Source organism: Nicotiana tabacum, chromosome 11 (genome assembly GCF_000715075.1).
Source record: "Nicotiana tabacum cultivar K326 chromosome 11, ASM71507v2, whole genome shotgun sequence".
Lineage (NCBI taxonomy): Eukaryota > Viridiplantae > Streptophyta > Magnoliopsida > Solanales > Solanaceae > Nicotiana > Nicotiana tabacum.
This window is the reverse complement of record NC_134090.1, coordinates 8,811,333-8,829,327: the sequence shown is the minus strand read 5'-3', so window position 1 is coordinate 8,829,327 and position 17,995 is coordinate 8,811,333. Positions and strand designations below refer to the sequence as shown.

At 37.0% G+C, this 17,995-nt stretch overlaps 1 protein-coding gene across 1 annotated transcript; it reads left to right on the top strand.

The window, feature by feature from the left end:
• The first annotated feature begins 8,804 nt into the window (after positions 1-8,804).
• On the top strand, positions 8,805-15,397 carry LOC107789772 (bifunctional riboflavin biosynthesis protein RIBA 1, chloroplastic). Its single transcript, XM_016611645.2, has 7 exons — positions 8,805-8,963; positions 11,219-11,591; positions 11,711-11,932; positions 12,409-12,731; positions 13,877-14,006; positions 14,463-14,759; positions 14,930-15,397. Exons 1-7 carry the CDS (start codon positions 8,923-8,925, stop codon positions 15,185-15,187), a joined length of 1,644 nt encoding a protein of 547 aa, XP_016467131.1. The 5' UTR covers positions 8,805-8,922; the 3' UTR covers positions 15,188-15,397.
• The last annotated feature ends 2,598 nt before the right edge of the window (positions 15,398-17,995 follow it).

Here is a 17,995-nt window from a genome sequence, read left to right as displayed (position 1 = left end):
GGGCAAGCCAAACGCAGAATTATAAATAAATTCTAATTTTACTTTTATCAAAATAAGTGCAACAATTTCTTAAGTTAAAGTTAAAACAAGTAATGACCAGTAATGTACCAAAGATAATTATACAATTCCCAAAAGAATAGTCTACTAATGTATGTGCCAAGACCTGGTATCACAAGTTGTGGGAAACTAGTAGAATATACAAAAGAATAAATCTATCCTACTGTCAGAAATAGAATAGATAGCAAAAACATAAAGAGAGACTCCATCAGGCTGCTGAATGGCACAGGAGGGGAGCAGCTCACCATGGAAGTCTCGCACTCTGCTCAGGAATGCGCACCAGACTGATAACCAGATGTACCTGCCTCAGATCCTATACAATTAAGTACAGAAGCATAGTATGATTACATAAACAATATGTACCCAGTAAGTATCCCGTCTAATCTCGAAGAAGTAGAGACGAGAGGTCGAATTGATACTTACTAGGGTCAAATAATATAATAAAGTATTATGCTAAGCATGGAAGTCACAATAAATCACCAGTTTATAGCAAGAAGTAATAAGTCATGTCCTTAACAATATTACAGTTAGCTATTTACATTTCAAACACTTAACAAAGCAAGTCATGAATAAGATTTCACATAGATATCATGCGCACATTATGCCGAGGTCGACGGCCCGATCCAATGGAAAATAAACTGTGCACTGCTAGAGGGTCAAATGGCGCAAACCATAGATGCATCTATTTCTACCGAGGCAATCGGCCCGATCCACAAATATCAATTATCATCAGGAAAACACATGAAGGCGCATTTATATTCAAATAAATTCATACAAGTGTTCAACAAGTGTATACGTTCACTTATGTTCCTTTCCAATTCTCTAGCATGTCCTAAGTGATCACATTAGCAAGAAGATATATAGATATTCGCAAATATGGCATGATACGGGTCCTAAACTACCCAAACAATTAACATAATAGTAGCTACGCGCGGACTCTCGTCACCTAGTGCGTTCGTAGCCCCCGCATTTAGTAGCAAATTATTCAATTGTTACACCTATGGGGACAATTCCCTCTTACAAGATTAGAAAGGAGACTTACCTCGCTCTAAAGTGTACTTCCAATACCAAGAACGAGCTCAATCCCTCAATTTGGAGCCGAACTATCCAAAACTAGTTAAATGAGGTAGGAACTAGTCAATACAAGCTCACAAGATCGCATTCTAACTATTTAAGCAATTTCCCAACCTCAAACACAAGTTTCCTAAAATCCGACCCCGGGCCCACGTGCCCATATTTCGAAATGTTTCGAAGAAAGTTGTTCTTTATACCCTAAGGATCAATAATATATGATTTCTACTTCATTTCATAACCAATTTCGTGGTAAAATCTAAGTTTTATCAAAACACTAGGTTTTGCTCTAATCCCTTCGTTTTTCCTAATCTTTAAGTGTTAATCTACCCAAAACTCAAGTATTAAACTTAGAAATAAGGGGGATGAACTTACCTCAAGATGCTAGGTGGAAATCTTCTCTCAAGAGCTCCAAAATTGCCCAATACACGAGTGCAAAATGGGCAAAAATGGTTGGAGCCCGTATTAAATGAAGCTCATTGCTTCAGTGATTTCCGCATCTGCAATTCTAGGCCACACCTGTGACCACCGCATCTGCAGAAAGGGACCCACTTCTGCGGAATCTCAACTGGGCCACTGGGCCGCATCTGCAATACGCAAGCCGCATTTGCGGCTCCGCTTCTGTGGAAATACAGTCGCTTCTATGGCTTTGGGCCTGGCCTGGCATAGCTGCATCTACGAGAGATGGACCACTTCTGCGGTCTCACACCTGCGGTTGACCAACCGCAGGTACGGTTATGACATCAACCTGAAGCTTCAGCTCTTCCCAAATTTTCCAACTTCACTCGAGCCTCATCCTATTGACGCTCGGGGCTCCCGGGCCCCGCCCGAACATACCGACAAGTCTGAAATCATGAGACGGACTCGCTCAAATCCTCGGAACGTTCGAAACAATGCTAAATCCAAGAATCACCCCCTAAAACCAATTGATTCAAACTTATGAACTTCAAGTTCTTAAATTCACTTCTAACGTGCCGAAACGTACTTATACTACTTGGATTGACACCAAATTTTTCGGACAAGTCTTAAATGTTATATTGGACCTGTACTGGGCTCCGGAACTAACATACGAGCTCGATACCAACATGATCAATCATTATTTAGTTTCTTTAAATTCTTAGAATTTCAGTTTAACAATTTCTACAAAAATTCATTACTCGGGTTAGGGACCTCGGAATTCGATTTCGGGCATACGCCCAGGTCCCATATTTTCCTACGGACCCTCCGGGACCATCAAAACACAAATCCGGATCCGTTTACTAAAAATGTTGACCAAAGTCAAACGTAGCCTTTTAAGAAAATCCTAAGGAATCAAATGAGCCTATTTCAATCCAAACTCTTTCAAATCTCGAACCAACCATCCCTGCAGGTCGTAAATTAGTTTAAGCAAGCGCGAGAAGTTTTATTTAAGGGAACGGGGTTCTAAAAAGCAAAACGACCAGTCGGGTCGTTATAGAATAAGTCCGATTGGTGGGTTGTAATAAAAACTAAGCCTGTAGGTAGGGTGGAAGTCGAGAATGTGTTAGATGTTGCATATCAAAACAATATCTCCAGTGTTCACCAAATAGTGGACAAACTTTTAGAAAATGATTTGGAACATCCTAAACACATATCGGAAGAAGTTGATATAAATGAAGTAACAATTATAGAAAATGAGGAAGAAGAATTCTCAGACGAGGAACAATACGTCGATGAGCTTTAAAAAGTTAGTTTCTTTAATAACTCTCATTTTATAGCTAGTTTCTTGTATGTTTCAATCTAAATATGTATTATATTATGCATATGATAGGCAAGGGTCGAGGTAACAATGACCCTACTGGTTCTCGGGGTCGAGAAAAGGCTAGGAAGGGAAAGAGGAGGGTAGAAGATAATACTCCATCTTTTCCACCCTCTTCAGAGATGCCTATGCCTATGTCTTATCCTCTACCTCAGGGCTATTCTGAGCTGCCATAGCATCACGAGCCCTACACCTTCATGTAGACACTAGGTCTTTTATCATAGGGCCATATGACTATACATCCGGTATACAGTCCAGCTGCCTCATCACCACGTGGATCGCAGCCAACTGCATCACATGGATCGCATCCATCCATGTCACATCTACATGGATCACATCCATCCGTGTCACAACCACTCAGATCACAACCATCAGTATCACAGCCACTTGCGGTCCATCCAACTATGTCGCAGTCACAGGTATCGCAACCATCTTCATCAGCGACTCTATCTATTTCAGGACTTTGCCTGCGAGATAGTAGCTCTGATCCCCCTACACCTTCCACACATGCCTCTGATATACATGCTTTGGACGATGATGTTGATAATGACGAGGAGGTGCATTATGATCAATATGGCAGGATCATCATAGTCCTTGAGGGTGTTGGGTAAGAGTTATTTGTTATTTTTACGTTTATTGTTTTGTACAGTTTGTACGAAGATTTAATGTTTTTTTTATTAAATTGCAGGTTCATCCCAAGTAATATTACTACGAGGATAATCACCAAAGCCACCAGAAAGCTTTATGATGGCCCTTATACAACTTGGAGTGAATTCTCATTCTCCCTGAAGGAACAAATTTTCAATCAATTTAAGGTATAAATGTTCTTTTAAGTAATATAATTATTTATAATTATGATATTTTCATATAATATTTAACTTTTGAAATACAGAGCAAGTGTTTATGGGAACACCGCTATAGTGGGGAAGTGACTGCAAATTTTCATCACAAAGCTCGCAAGCGATTGTCGCATAGTTTCTCCAAAGCTAGAAAGTTGAACCAGAAGCCTGACTGGTTGCTTCAAAATTTATGGGAGGATTTGCAAAGGCAATGGATTACTGCAAAGTTCTTAGATAAGAGAGAAAAAGGAAAGAAAGCTCGCGCATCTGAGAAGGGAGGCTCCTTGCACACCGGAGGTGCGATCAGCTTAGGGACAATAAAAAGAAGATTGGTACGTAATTGCTTAATTTATTTTATTTTCAAAGTATATCTATTCTGTTTATTAACTAAATTTTATGAGTTTTCACGAAAAGAAGTTGGGGCGTCCAATGACCAAGATGAGCTATTCAAGGAGACTCATATCGTAAAGAAAAAGAAAGACACAGATCAAGAAAGGTGGGTAGAGAACCGGGCATCAACTGTATATGTAAGCTTTCACTTTTCTTTAAGTATTTTAATTTACTTTTATATAAATTTTGAAAATACTAATTCAATTTAAATTTTCGTATAGGATCACTACCAAACTAACGTAGAGGAGTTCATCCGCACTCAGCCAACTGGTGAATCGGGTGAGCCAATCCAACCTTCGGACGAGAATGCTGAAAGAATATGGATGGAGTCTGCTGGCGGTCCAAAATGGGGGAAGGTATACGGTCTTCCTACTAAAAAGTTCCATCGCTATAAGTGTGGAATGCAAGGAATAGGGACTTCTTCGCAAGGCGAGCAACTTGATGGGGAGAGCCTCTCCGCTATGCGGGAGACTGTGACAAAGCTCACATCCGAGCTAGAAACGACCAAGGAAAGAGAAAAGCTTAGAGATGCTCAGTACATTGGCATGCAAGCTCAGTACCATGGCATGCAAGAGCATCACAAAACTCTCCTAGCTTCTGGATCTTTTCGGATTCCCCGGTCTCGTGAGTCATCGCCAAAAGCTCGACTTGAATGTGAGCGTTCCTTCCGTCCTCCCTGTGCTCGTTCCTCCCATCCTCCCCGTGATCGTTCTTCCCATCCTCGACAAGTAGACCCTTCTCTATACCGTCTTGTTGATGAAAATTCATCAGACGGTGATGATAATGATGTTGTACAAAACACTCCTTGACTTTTATATACTTTGAACTAGACAAATAGAACCGGTTTGAACTAGTTGTAATAAGCGTTAACTTAGTTTTGTTAGTTTAATTTGTAAGTTCTATTGAACTTTAATTTTTTGGTTTTAATGTATTTTTTGAATTGTGTTGTTGTTGTTGTTGTGTTGTTGTGGAGATTTTGATATTGAAATTGTAGTTTATGAATTAAATTATATTGTTATTTAGGGATTTTGGTATGTTGGCAGGTGGTGTAGCTACCAAATGCCAAAATTATTACCCAGAAAAGCGACTAAAGTTGGTCGCTTACCTATTAAAAAAAAATTCTGGCAATTAGTGACTAAGGTTGGTCGCTTATATCTAAAAAAAATTAAAAATTAAAAATTGGCGACCAAGGTTGGTCACTAATGAACCCAGATTTTATTAAAAAAATATCCTGGAAATTAACGACCAAGGTTGGTCGCTTATGTATAAAAAAATTAAAAAATTAAAAATAAGCGACCAAAGTTGGTCGCTTATGAACCCAGATTGCTAAACATATATTTTTAAAAATAATATATATTTTAATTTACAGACCAGCGTTGGTCGCTAATTTTTGAATTATAATAATTTAAAAAATATCGAAATTAAGTATACAGACCAACGTTGGTCGCTAAATTTATATTATTAAAATATTATACCGACCAAAGTTGGTCGGTATTTTGTTTACAGTGAACATTTGATCATTTTACCTTCGCGACCAAAGTTGGTCGCTAACCACCAATATAGCTACCAAACCTGTTTGGATGCATTTTGGTCGGTATATTGAGATAAGCGACCAATGTTGGTCGCTGTATGTGGTCGCTTTTTACCGAATTTCTAGTAGTGCTAGATAAAGCTGAAATGTGCAATATAAAAACACCAACTACAATTGAACTAGGATAAAAGATAGACACTTGGAACTGGTTCTTCTATATGGTTCATGTAGCTTCAAGTTTGCACACTTAATCTCACACGAACTGCTTGCAAAATGCCTTGCTATTTTGCTCTCAATTCACGTTTAACTTCTGCTTTTGTGCATACCTGTAAAATGAAAACATCCTGCAATTTATAGAGTTAGTAGAATAGAAAACAACTAGAGTTCTAATACTACTCTTCCTTAGTGGAAGAGTTCTAGTTGATCTCAACTTCTAACTCCTCCCTTATCTTGGATAGTGTTCTCTTTGATTAAGGAATCCTTCTACTTATCAGTTATACAACATTTTTCATTAGGAGATATCAATTATACCAAGTTGAGCTTATCTCCTTCACGTACATTCCACTTGCTCGAATCTGCTCATGTCTATGCACACAAGGGATGTACATGATTCATGCATGAGATTCCTTTGTCAATCTTCAAAACAAGACTTCACTTGGGCGAACAAGATTCTCTCTTTGTTATTAGATACAACCACACAAATATTATAAAATATTGAAGATATAACCTCATTTATCAAAGACCTTTAAAAACAAAACAACTACGCTTATATGGACCACCGTCAACCTAGAAGACCTTGATCTTTGATAAGCTAAGAAAGGCCATAAGAATATACTTCGTAGGGATAAGAATGAACTACTTTGTGGGGCTGATGACTACTATTCCATCCGTTCCAGTTTATGTGAACTTATTTCTTTTTTGGTCTGTTTCAAAAAGAATGACCCCCTTCTAAATTTGGAAACAATTTAGCTTAAACTCCCAATTCTACCCTTAATGAGAAGCTTTTATAACCACACAAATATTCTGGGCCCCTTTTTAATTTGTTTAGGACCACTTATTCTAAAAGTCTTCATTTTTTTTTAAACTTCGTGCCCATTCAAACAAGTTCACATAAATTAAAACAGAGGGGGTATGATTTATGGATTTTTGACGAGTTCCAGAACCACGAGCGGGAAAACGGCATAGGAGAAACCATATATTCAAAGAACGCAAACGTTTTAAACTATACAATGCTTAGGCTACTAGATGGACACAAGTTTCAAATATCTACCAAGAGTGTTGGCTGCTGGTTCGATTGAATTCGGTAGTTTTGGTTCAACCCTGTATTTTTTTTTTTACATAATCGTCTACTCATTCGCTTAAATTTAAAAGAAAGAATTGCGTATTTAATCACTTGGCACAACAACCCAACTAAAAATGGCCTAGGTTTAAAGTCTTTACCCGGTTTGGCCCAGGTTGTATATAATTTGAAAGAAACTTTTCAGTCTTTAACCCATTATTAAAGACATATTTCTAGGGTTTTTTCCTTTTCTTCTTTCCCATCATACTCGATCTCTCTTCACTCGCCTCTCTCTTCGTTCTCCCTAAAAACTACATAACTTTTTTGTACATACTCGCGATAATCCTCGCATTCTATGTCAATTAGATTTCGATTTTTGAGTTAATTGACAAAAAGAGGTTAAGGAACCACAATAAATTTGGCATATCAGTCCAAAACTATCAGATCTGGCCTAAAACTATTAGACCTTGCCTAAAAGAGCATCTCCGGCAACCTCGTCTCATATTTTCTTATTTCTCTTAGTTTTGTTTCATCCTTTGCTACTGGTGAAGCCCAAATTTGAATGCCAAAATCTCGCCGCAAAATTCAACACCAGCAATCACCGAAAACTGTAATGTGGTGATGGACAGAATGTGTTTTCTATTGTAAATTTATATAGGTAGTGTTTATACACACTTATACAATATTGTATAAATATGTTTAAGTGTGTATATATGCGTACAACGTTGTATAAATTAGATATATTTTTAATATATAAGTGTGTATATACATTGTACGTGTATAATAGGCATCCATGGATGTTTGACACTTTCTTCTTTTTTTCTTCTTTGTCTTATTTTTCTGATATACATTATTAGAGGTTGTATATACAAGTTTATACAAAGTTATACATCATTATACATGTTATGCACATGTGTAGTTAAATCTAAAATTAAAAATTTATATGTTCAATCTATGTTTAAATCGACTTTTCTTGTTGATTTATTTGCAAAATCATGAACGTGCAATAGTTTTTTCAATTTTTATTTTTTATTTATGCTATTTGGAACTTGAAAAAGAAGAAAATTTAAAGTTTTCAAGTTGCATTATATATGAATTTAAATTTTTTGTATCTGGAATAGGAATATATAAAAACTTGAGGAAGAAGAATAAAAAATTATCGAATTTCCGTGCTTGAAGATATGCAGAATAAAAAAGAAAAGAAAAATATGCTTATATTTCAAACTTTTGCCTATTGTTAATGGGCTACAGATTTATAAAGTTGTAACTGAGTTATTCTGCTGCAATGTATATAGGTGGACTGTATTTTTGTGTAATTCTCCCAATTTAAACTGGCCAGTGAATAAATAATTCATGTTGTGAGTTCGAGTCTTCCCAAGAGCAAGGTGAGAAGTTCTTGGAGGGAAGGATGCCGGTGGTTTATTTGTAAACAGCCTCTCCACCCCAGGGTAGGGGTAAGGTCTGCGTACACACTACCCTCCCTAGACCCCACTAAGTGGGATTATACTAGGTTGTTGTTGTTGTTGTTATATAGTATAGGTATGATATTGTATAATCAATAGTAACGAAAAAGTAAATAATATATTCGGCCAAATATTTATGTAAAGATTCAAAATAAACCTCGTATTTTTCTTTTTTTTACTTTGGTTCTCATTTCTTTAACTTTTCTTTAACCCACAAATATATTACTAGTAGTTTAATAGAATTGTCCTACCATATCATCTCTTGGCTTTTGAATTGTGAAATTCCAACGTACTTGTGAAAGCTATTTGTGAATATTTATCGCAAAAGAACATTCTAATCCAACGGTTCATATTCAAAGTAGTCATGATCCCTAAACAGTGGCGGTGGTAGACTTAACAGCTCAGTGAGCAGCTTCTCGTAACTCCTTTTTATCCATAATATAACTCTCGAGCTTTCTTCATTTCTATCAAAGATTAAAGCTTTTTACTCAATTAGGTCACCATATAATATAATAATGGCTTCAATTCAAACTTCAATGGGTTTTTCCCGTCTGCGGTTAGTTTTCTTGAACACCCTTTTTCTTAATTGTTCCAAAAATATCAAGATCACTGGAATTTTGCTGTATTTTGGCCATTTTATATAACCCCATTTCTTTTTTTATTATATTTAATTCCAAGAGTTTTCTAAAGTTTGTTCCTTTATTGTATATTTGTTTGTGAGTGAATATGCTGGCTATGGAAAATGTGCTTATGTAGAAAATTTATGATAAAAAGATGGAATCTTTTGTTGTGACTGGTTATGCCTCGCTTTAACAATAACACGATTAAAGAAATGAGTACATTTTTAGAATGGTAATGATATATTTAGCTGCCATGTATCGAGGAGGTCACGGGTTTGAGCCGTGGAAATAGCTTCTTGCAGAAATGTAGGGGTGAGACTGTGTACGATAGAAGTGGTCTGGCCCTTCCCCAGACCCCGAGCATAGCGGGAGCTTAGTGCACCGGGCTGCCCTTTTTAATGATATATTTAGCGAATGACAATTATGGAAGTAGGATGGTTTGAAATGCAGAACAGACAAATTCTGTATGCTTTTGGATAAAATATGAGGATAGAGTTTATTTATTTATTGAAGGAGACAGGGTTTGAATATATTGAAGCAGAAAAAACCACATTACAAAGAATTTACAGCTATACTGTTGTACTTATTCTTTGAGCTGTCATTGATGCAGATTATTATATACAAGGACAAGCTCATTTTTATATTGTTTTTGTCAATGATACCAAAGACGAAATGAGTAGAAAACCTGCAAAGGTTAATTTGGGTTTAAGCGCAACTTGCAATTAAAGTGCCTCATTTAGTGTAGAAAGGTGCAAATGAAGAGAGTGTGTGTACACACAGATATGCTGCACTGAGCTTCAGGTCAAATCCTCTGCTGCAATTATCGCTGTGGAGCCTACACTGAAGTGCGGATTAAGCTAAGCGAGGTGCCAATCCCATGCTGCACAAGTGCACTGAAGATTGGTGGAACTTTAAGACTAGCTGCAGTAATGAAGTCGAGGATGCATTAGAATAATCTAGCTTGAGTTGTACGAATGTGACAGCGCAGTATTGCAGTACAGGAATCAGACTTTGGTAGAAAGTGATTCATTGACTTGCATTTTGTTATATCAAAGGTCAAGGTGTTTGTGAGTTCATTGGGTGTCTTATTTCTTAACATGTCGATGTTACCACCCAATTTAAGCTGGTATGTCCTTACAAGATAAAGAAGCTGGAAACCACTCATATTGATGGAGCTTCATTTCCATAGTGGTTAGAGTTGTGAACATCCTAGAGTGAAAAAGCACATATCTTGAGTAATTTGCGATCATTTTTATGCTCACCTTACTTGTTAGGTACCTTTGATTTCTATCTCTTTTGGAGTTATCAGAAGATTTACTCAGTTAGACTTGTAAATCAATATGTGACTTGCCATGTCGAAAGGTCCCAAGATTTTTGCCAAGAAATAAGATGTTAAGGATGTATATTGAATTCAATCATACAAGATTAGATTGAAATTTGAATAATGATTGAAGGTATTATATGCCGTGTTGGGATAAGTTTGAGATTTAGAGGATTCTATTTTAGGAGTACTCTTAAGTATCCTAAAAGACAAATTGTTGAATATTGGATCGGAACAAGCCCAAATGAAGTGAAATGGATATGGAGATCCTTATAGCCAAGGCAAACTAGCTTGTGATTGAGGTATAGATGTTGTCACTTAAATATGGTCTGGAACTAGGGGTCCAAAAACGACACCTCTCCCCATATTGCTGTCCAACTTCTAGAGTTTAGGTTACACACTTCAATTTGTGTAGGTCTGCAAATTTTGAGTGTGGATTCCAAGTTGTGTTGTCAAGCTGACAACTTCAATTTGCTCCACATGCGTGTAAAGTTCCTGAGATGACTGGTATTGCAAAACTTTTGGTTAGAGGATTATTGAAGCAGACTTGCCAAAACTTGCAATAATCATGTAGAGATTAGCAAGTTTTCGATTTGTGATGAGATAATTTTGTGTTCAGTGATATAAATATGTTTATTCAGGGGTTCCTAAAAGTTTTAGCTCTGGTGGTTTTTCCCGTTATACATTGTTTTGTGTGGTGCTTATATGGAAATGATCATTTTTACTTGATAAATGGAGAAAAGGAACTTCCTAGAAATTGAATATTTTAGCTCATATAACAAATCAAGTATTTTACCTCTGGCTTGCCATTTTGTCTTCTAGTATCAGGCTTCAGGTATAATTTTTTTTTCATGTTCTCCTTCTTATTAGATCCTACCATGCTCTATATTTTCTCAATCCAACTACAGCAAACTACAAATCAGATTTATCATCGCTAAGTTTGGCTAGAAAGTTGCCCTTCAGCTTCAAAAGTGGCGGCAAAATACTAAGGGCTACATTAATATCAGGAGAAGACAATGTTTGGTCTTGTTATAGCAACCGAGGTGCAGAAAATGGTTCTTTTGTTAATCATGGAGCTGGAATTCAACAACAACCTGATACAATAGCTGTCGGAACACCAACCGCCGAAATAACTCCAAACAGAAGTGGGTTTCTCTCTGGTGATGATGAATTTGACCTCGATCATACTGCTGAAGGATTCTCTTCTATTCCCGAGGCTATTGAAGACATTCGTCAAGGCAAGGTTGGTTAATACCCCCCCCCCCCCAAACCAAAAAAAAAAAAACACCGCGTGCCTCTATTTGTGGAGGAAACTTCAAAACTTATACTTTCATCTCTTAGTAATTTGGAAAAGACTTGCAGATGGTGATTGTTGTAGATGATGAAGACAGAGAAAATGAGGGTGATCTAATAATGGCGGCAGAATTAGCGACACCTGAAGCAATGGCCTTCATTGTAAAACATGGAACTGGAATTGTGTGTGCAAGTATGAAAGGTGAAGATCTAGACAGGCTTCAACTTCCACTGATGGTGCCACCGAAAGAAAATGAGGAGAAACTCTCTACTGCTTTCACTGTTTCTGTGGTATGTCCACTGCTTTTTCTTTATAGTTCTAGAAGCTACTATCCGGCCCGAGAAACAAGATTACTTTTATATCTGTGATTAGTTTCCTCAGCACCAATCTTTTAGTAAGAGTATGATGCTGATTGTGTGAGGTCGATGTTCATTAGAATCTATGATTGTTCTTGGGCTGGTCCAAAAGTAATGTTTGTCATATATCGAAGTTAAATACATGTTGGAAACATCGTCCAATAGCTGCTGTTCTGTTGGATATATTTATGATCAGTTAAACAGTGGCTGAGAGCAGTTATTTTCCAATCATATTACTTTGCTATTTTGGCTTGAAAATCTTTTGTTCACTTGTCCTGGTAGCAGCTCGTAATTTGGTTGAGTTGCTCTGTGTTCATAACCATAGGGCATGTTGCTTTGCTATTTATTTTGTGTCGCCATCTCAAATTTGTCCCAGCCATTGACACATATTAGTTGGATATGATATATAGGATGCAAAATATGGTACCACTACAGGTGTATCCGCTCGTGATAGGGCAAAAACAGTATTGGCTCTGGCATCCAAAGATTCAAGACCTGAGGATTTCAACCGGCCTGGCCATATTTTCCCACTCAAGTATAGAGAAGGAGGGGTGCTTAAAAGAGCTGGCCATACTGAAGCTTCTGTTGATCTTGCTGTTTTGGCTGGGTTGGACCCCGTTGCTGTTCTTTGTGAAATAGTGGATGACGATGGTTCCATGGCCAGGTTGCCGAGGCTTCGGCAATTTGCTGAGGTTGAGAACCTAAAAATTATATCCATTGCCGATTTGATCAGGTAAAGACTTGATAAATGCAAAATTAGATTTAACAGCTTTCATATTTCAGAAACTACATAGAGAGAACTATATACTGGAATTTCTAAAAATTTAAAATTATTTATAACTTTTTTAGAAAATCGTGATTAAGGAAAAGGTTCTCTCTCCCAAATACTGATTAAGATTTATAGCCTGTTTGGCCAAGCTTCTCCAAAGCCAAAAGCATTTTTTTTTTCTTTAAAAAAAGGTGTTCTTTTTCAAAGTTGAAGTGTTTGGCCAAGCTTTTTGAAGGAAAAAAAAGCGCTTTTGAGTAAAAGCAGAAGCAGCTTTGGAGAAGCAAAAAAAAGTAGCTTCTCTCCAAAAGCTCTCTTTTGAAAAGCACTTTTGAGAAAAATACACTTAAAAGCAATTTTTAAAAGCTTGGCCAAACACTAATTGCTGCTGAGAAGTGTTTTTCAAATTAATTAACCAAACACAAACTACTTCTCACCAAAAGTACTTTTGAGAAAAAACACTTCTCAAAATAAGCTGATTTTTGCAGCTTGGCCAAACAGGCTATTATAGTGAGAGTGTTGTCTTATAAAATGGGACTGAGGGGAGTACCTATTATTGTAAGTTGAAATCTCTTTTAGCAAGAGAACATAGACAAATCCCACTTGTTCCTTCACTGCGAAAGACATTGTTTTCTTTATTGTCTGGTGTTTGGCTATGCCAATTCTTTGGTATAAGTAAGATTCCATGTGGATGAGAACCGCTCTAGTTGTCATTTCTTTTGCAAGTCATCCATAACCGTAAATTTACAGAAACATATTAAAAATATATTTCAGATGTCAGGACTGTGTTATACTCATTGCATGATTCTGAATCCTTAATGCATCTTTTACGGGTTGAAAATCTTCATTCTGCATTGAATTCAACGTGAGAAACGGGAAAAGACGGGTGAAAGGACAAAATGATGATTTGTTAATCAGGCAAATGGTTATAGGTCTAGCATGAAATGCACAAGTCTAAGCCTTTTCTGAAGCCTATTATTAGCTCCAAGTCTTTTTAGTATAGTGACACTAACCACTTAATATCAGGTTTCAAGAGCACTTTGTAAAGCCATATCTTTCATAAGTAATCTTAAGTCAAGATGACAAAAAGTGTTTTCCATATCCTATGGCAGATATAGAAGGAAGAGAGAGAAACTGGTGGAGCTAGCTGCTGCGGCACCAATACCAACAATGTGGGGACCTTTTAAAGCCTACTGTTTTAAGTCTGTCTTGGATGGTATTGAGCATATCGCCATGGTCAAAGTAAGCAAAGTTGTGATCAGACCGCTGAATAAACTTCCTTTCATTTTGTTACATTGCTTTACAAGCATTTACAAGTAGTTGTAACTTGTATCATCCCCCCTTGCTTCTATCAAAAGAACCAACAAGGGGGAAAGCAAATTCAGAAGTAGGGAGATCAAAGACCACACTAACACTAGCAATATGAACTGACCATGATCTCAAATTTTCTCTAATTCGTGTGCCTTCTCCATTTATTGGACTACAACAACAATCCAGTGGGATCCCACAAGTGGGGTCTGGGGAGGATAATGTGTACGCAGACCTTATCCCTGCCCTCCAGGGCAGAGAGGCTGATTGGTAAAGGCCCTCGGCTAATCTCGAAAAAAGAAAAAGAAACTGTAATGCTGTCAATACATGATATATTTGCATAGGGTGTATCTTTCTGATTAATCTTGACAAGGTTCATGATTTGGATAGGGTGATATCGGGGATGGTAAAGATGTTCTTGTCAGAGTGCACTCAGAATGTCTCACCGGCGACATATTTGGGTCAGCGAGATGCGACTGTGGTAAGCAGTTGGCACTTGCAATGAAGCAAATTGAGCAAGCTGGAAGAGGCGTGTTGGTATATCTCCGTGGACATGAAGGACGGGGAATAGGTTTGGGGCATAAACTTCGTGCTTACAATCTTCAAGATGATGGGCACGACACGGTTGAAGCTAATGAAGAGTTGGGATTACCTGTTGATTCTCGGGAGTATGGCATTGGTGCACAGGTATTGACTGAAAGAAAGTTATCTTCTTTTTATTATGAAATAAAAATATAAAATTTGTTGGCTAGTAGTAAAAGAATTGCAATTTTCTTGGGGCACATGTTAATAGCAACTTCTCCGGTTTATGCTGTTTTGTTAACTTCGATGCTTGAACGTCAATGTATTGATTTCAGATACTTCGAGATTTGGGTGTTCGTACAATGAAACTGATGACAAACAACCCTGCGAAGTATGTTGGGCTCAAAGGATATGGTCTGGCAATTGCAGGTAGAGTTCCGTTGTTGGCGCCTATAACTACAGAAAATAGAAAATACTTAGAGACCAAACGTGTGAAATTGGGGCACGTATATGGTTCCGATGGCAATGGCCACATCAATGGTTCAGAAGTTGGTAGAGCGAGCAGCGATGAATTATCTGACAATGCTGCCTAAGAATCATCTGAACATCCTCAGCAAAGGCATATATTGGAACTGAAGAAGGTTGATCTTTAGCTGATCTGATTTGGGATTCAATTCTTTGACTTACATTTCTGGTAGCTGTTTCCAACATTTTTCGTTTAGCCCTGTTAGTTAATGTACTACTTTTCTTTTTCTCTTGTAAAAGATTTGAAAGAAAAGGTGATTACAAAAGCTTTTAAGTAACTTTTGTGTAAGATAAAGTTGATTATTACTTGTTTGGGACAAAGGCTGTCACGACCCAAAATTCACTAATTGTGATGGTACCTAACCCAACCCGCTACGCAAGCCAACCAACAATCAGCACAATCCAAATGAGATTTGTAAGAAAACAGGAAAGAATTATCTGAACTTTTATACAATAACCCAAGGACTGATAATACAAATCATAAGCTTCTAAAATTTAGAATTTACAAAAGCTGATACGAAATAAATACATCATTTGTTCGAAATATATATAAATAGATTTACAAAATCTAAAGTTACGAAGGACAAATGACAGCTATGACTGGAACGCAAATACATTTTCGATGCCAGCTCTCGCCATACACAGCAACTCCAGCCCCAAAATTTGCACGCAAGGTGTAAAAGTGTAGTATGAGTACAACTGACCTCATGTACCCAATAAGTATATTGTCTAACATTGGTGAAGAAGTGACGAGGCTTTTTAGTTAAAAGATACACACTGTTATAATCTACTCAATTAAACTTACACAAAAACAATACAAGCAATACAGGGGAGAGTACAAGAACAGATATACAAAGCAATAGATGATACTAAAAGAAATCACAGTCAGTTTCCTCCATGTCACAACTAATCCTCTTCTTAAAGCAATAACCACCAAACGAAATAGTAAAATCCACAAACTTTCATAGTCTGAGGAAGGTACTCAAAATATCAAATCAAATAGCACGACAACACCCTTTGTGCATTTATCACATCCTCACAGGATATATAGATGTATTTCAAATCAAATGACACAACAACACCCTTCGTGCATTCATCTCATTTTTACCAAGCATAAACATAACAATACCAACCAGGTGAAAGAAATGCCAATAACGGTAACAAAAAGGTAGAAAAAAACACAGGTAGTAGTACAAAATGAGGCACATTGTATGGGCAATGGTAACAATTTAAGTAGGAGGCACAAAAGTGATGATAGAAAGTAAGATAGGAAAATATAAATTTTACCGACTAACATGGTAGAAGGCTTATACGAAAGTGCAACAAATGAGAAACGACCTAGACGTAGATATAACAAAGAAGAAAGAAATCATGATATTTACAGGTTAAAGATATAGAAGGCATGGATAACACAACGACAATTAAAATAGAGGACAAAAGCAGAACAACAATGACAAGTTACGTAGAAAATATAGGTGCAATAGTAATAACTCAAGATAAAGGCATAAATGTATACGCAAGGAAAAGATAGCACAATATAATGCATGTCTCTTGTCCTCGCCTGCACGGAAACACCCTTCGTTCCATGAACACATGATAATATAAAATAATGGCACGACATCACCTTTCGTGCTTTTACTCTCATCCTCGCATGATAATGAAAATAAAATGGCACGACATCACCCTTCGTGCTTTACTCACATGAAACGACATCCCTTCGTGCTTTACTCACATGGCTCGTCATCACCCCTCTTGATTTACACTCTTCCTCGTCAAGAACATGTATATCAATAACAAGCAATATAGGAAGCATGAATAATATCAAGGAGAGTGATTAAGTGAATATTCTAAACGAACATCAATCACATGTTTCAAGCCAATAACAATTAAACAAACCTCAAGATCCTTATTGTTCAAGTATCTCCACAAATCTCACAAATGATCTTCAACTCAAGTATATAATCCAATATCTCAAGAATACCGGTTGTAGCAATGTATTTACGTTAAGTATAATGACAATCGAATTTAGCACATCAGTAATTTTACAAAAGTCTATCAAATTTAATGAAGTTATAATAAGCTAAATCATGGTTCCTAGCATTTAATCTTCATATTCACCTTAATCTAGAAGCCAAGTAAAACATAAGGTAAGAAGGTCACATAATCCTACAAGTCACAATTAATCGTATAATCTACCCCAAGCATGATTAACCCTGGCACATGCATATACGCTCGTCACCTCATATATACATCACCCCCGCATGTAGCAAACAATATCAATTAGTAGGAAAAATTACTCCAACAAAGTTACGCAAGACACTTACCTCAAACAAGCCTAAATCAATACATTAGAAGCGTCATCCCGCTCCAATCGACCTCCGAACTACTCGAAACTAGCCAAAAGCAACTCAAAACCATCAAATAATGCCATAGGAAGCAAACCCAAACGATAAAGGTTGAATCTTTACACATTTACTCAAAGTCAACCAAAAAGTCAAACCCGAGATTGCACCTCGGAACCCGATAAAACTCACAAAATCTGACAACCCATTCAATTACGAGTCCAGCCATACAAATTTCACTCAAATCTGACTCAGAATACATGTTCAAAACTCAAAAAGTCACTTTAGAAAAATTTAAACAAAAATCCCCCAATTTCTCTTTCAAAATCATCAATCAAATGTCAAAACCGAAGATAGAATCATAAAATATAATCAAATCCAAATGGAAAACATTTACCCAACCATGTGGTGAAAATTGCCTCCAAAATCGCCCAAATGTGAGCCCCCAACTCAAAATGTGATAAAATAACTCAAAGGTCCGAAATAAAGTATTTATGTGCACTACCCTGTGGTACTCTAGGCAATCGCGATGCA

What these genes read in the sequence shown, in the direction of transcription:
- LOC107789772 (XM_016611645.2), top strand. Translation starts at nt 8,923, where the DNA reads ATGGCTTCAATTCAAACTTCAATGGGTTTTTCCCGTCTGCG. An exon ending in AAGACATTCGTCAAGGCAAG is followed by an intron (nt 11,592 to 11,710) that starts GTTGGTTAATAC and finishes AAAGACTTGCAG; the next exon opens with ATGGTGATTGTTGTAGATGA. An exon ending in CTGCTTTCACTGTTTCTGTG is followed by an intron (nt 11,933 to 12,408) that starts GTATGTCCACTG and finishes TATGATATATAG; the next exon opens with GATGCAAAATATGGTACCAC.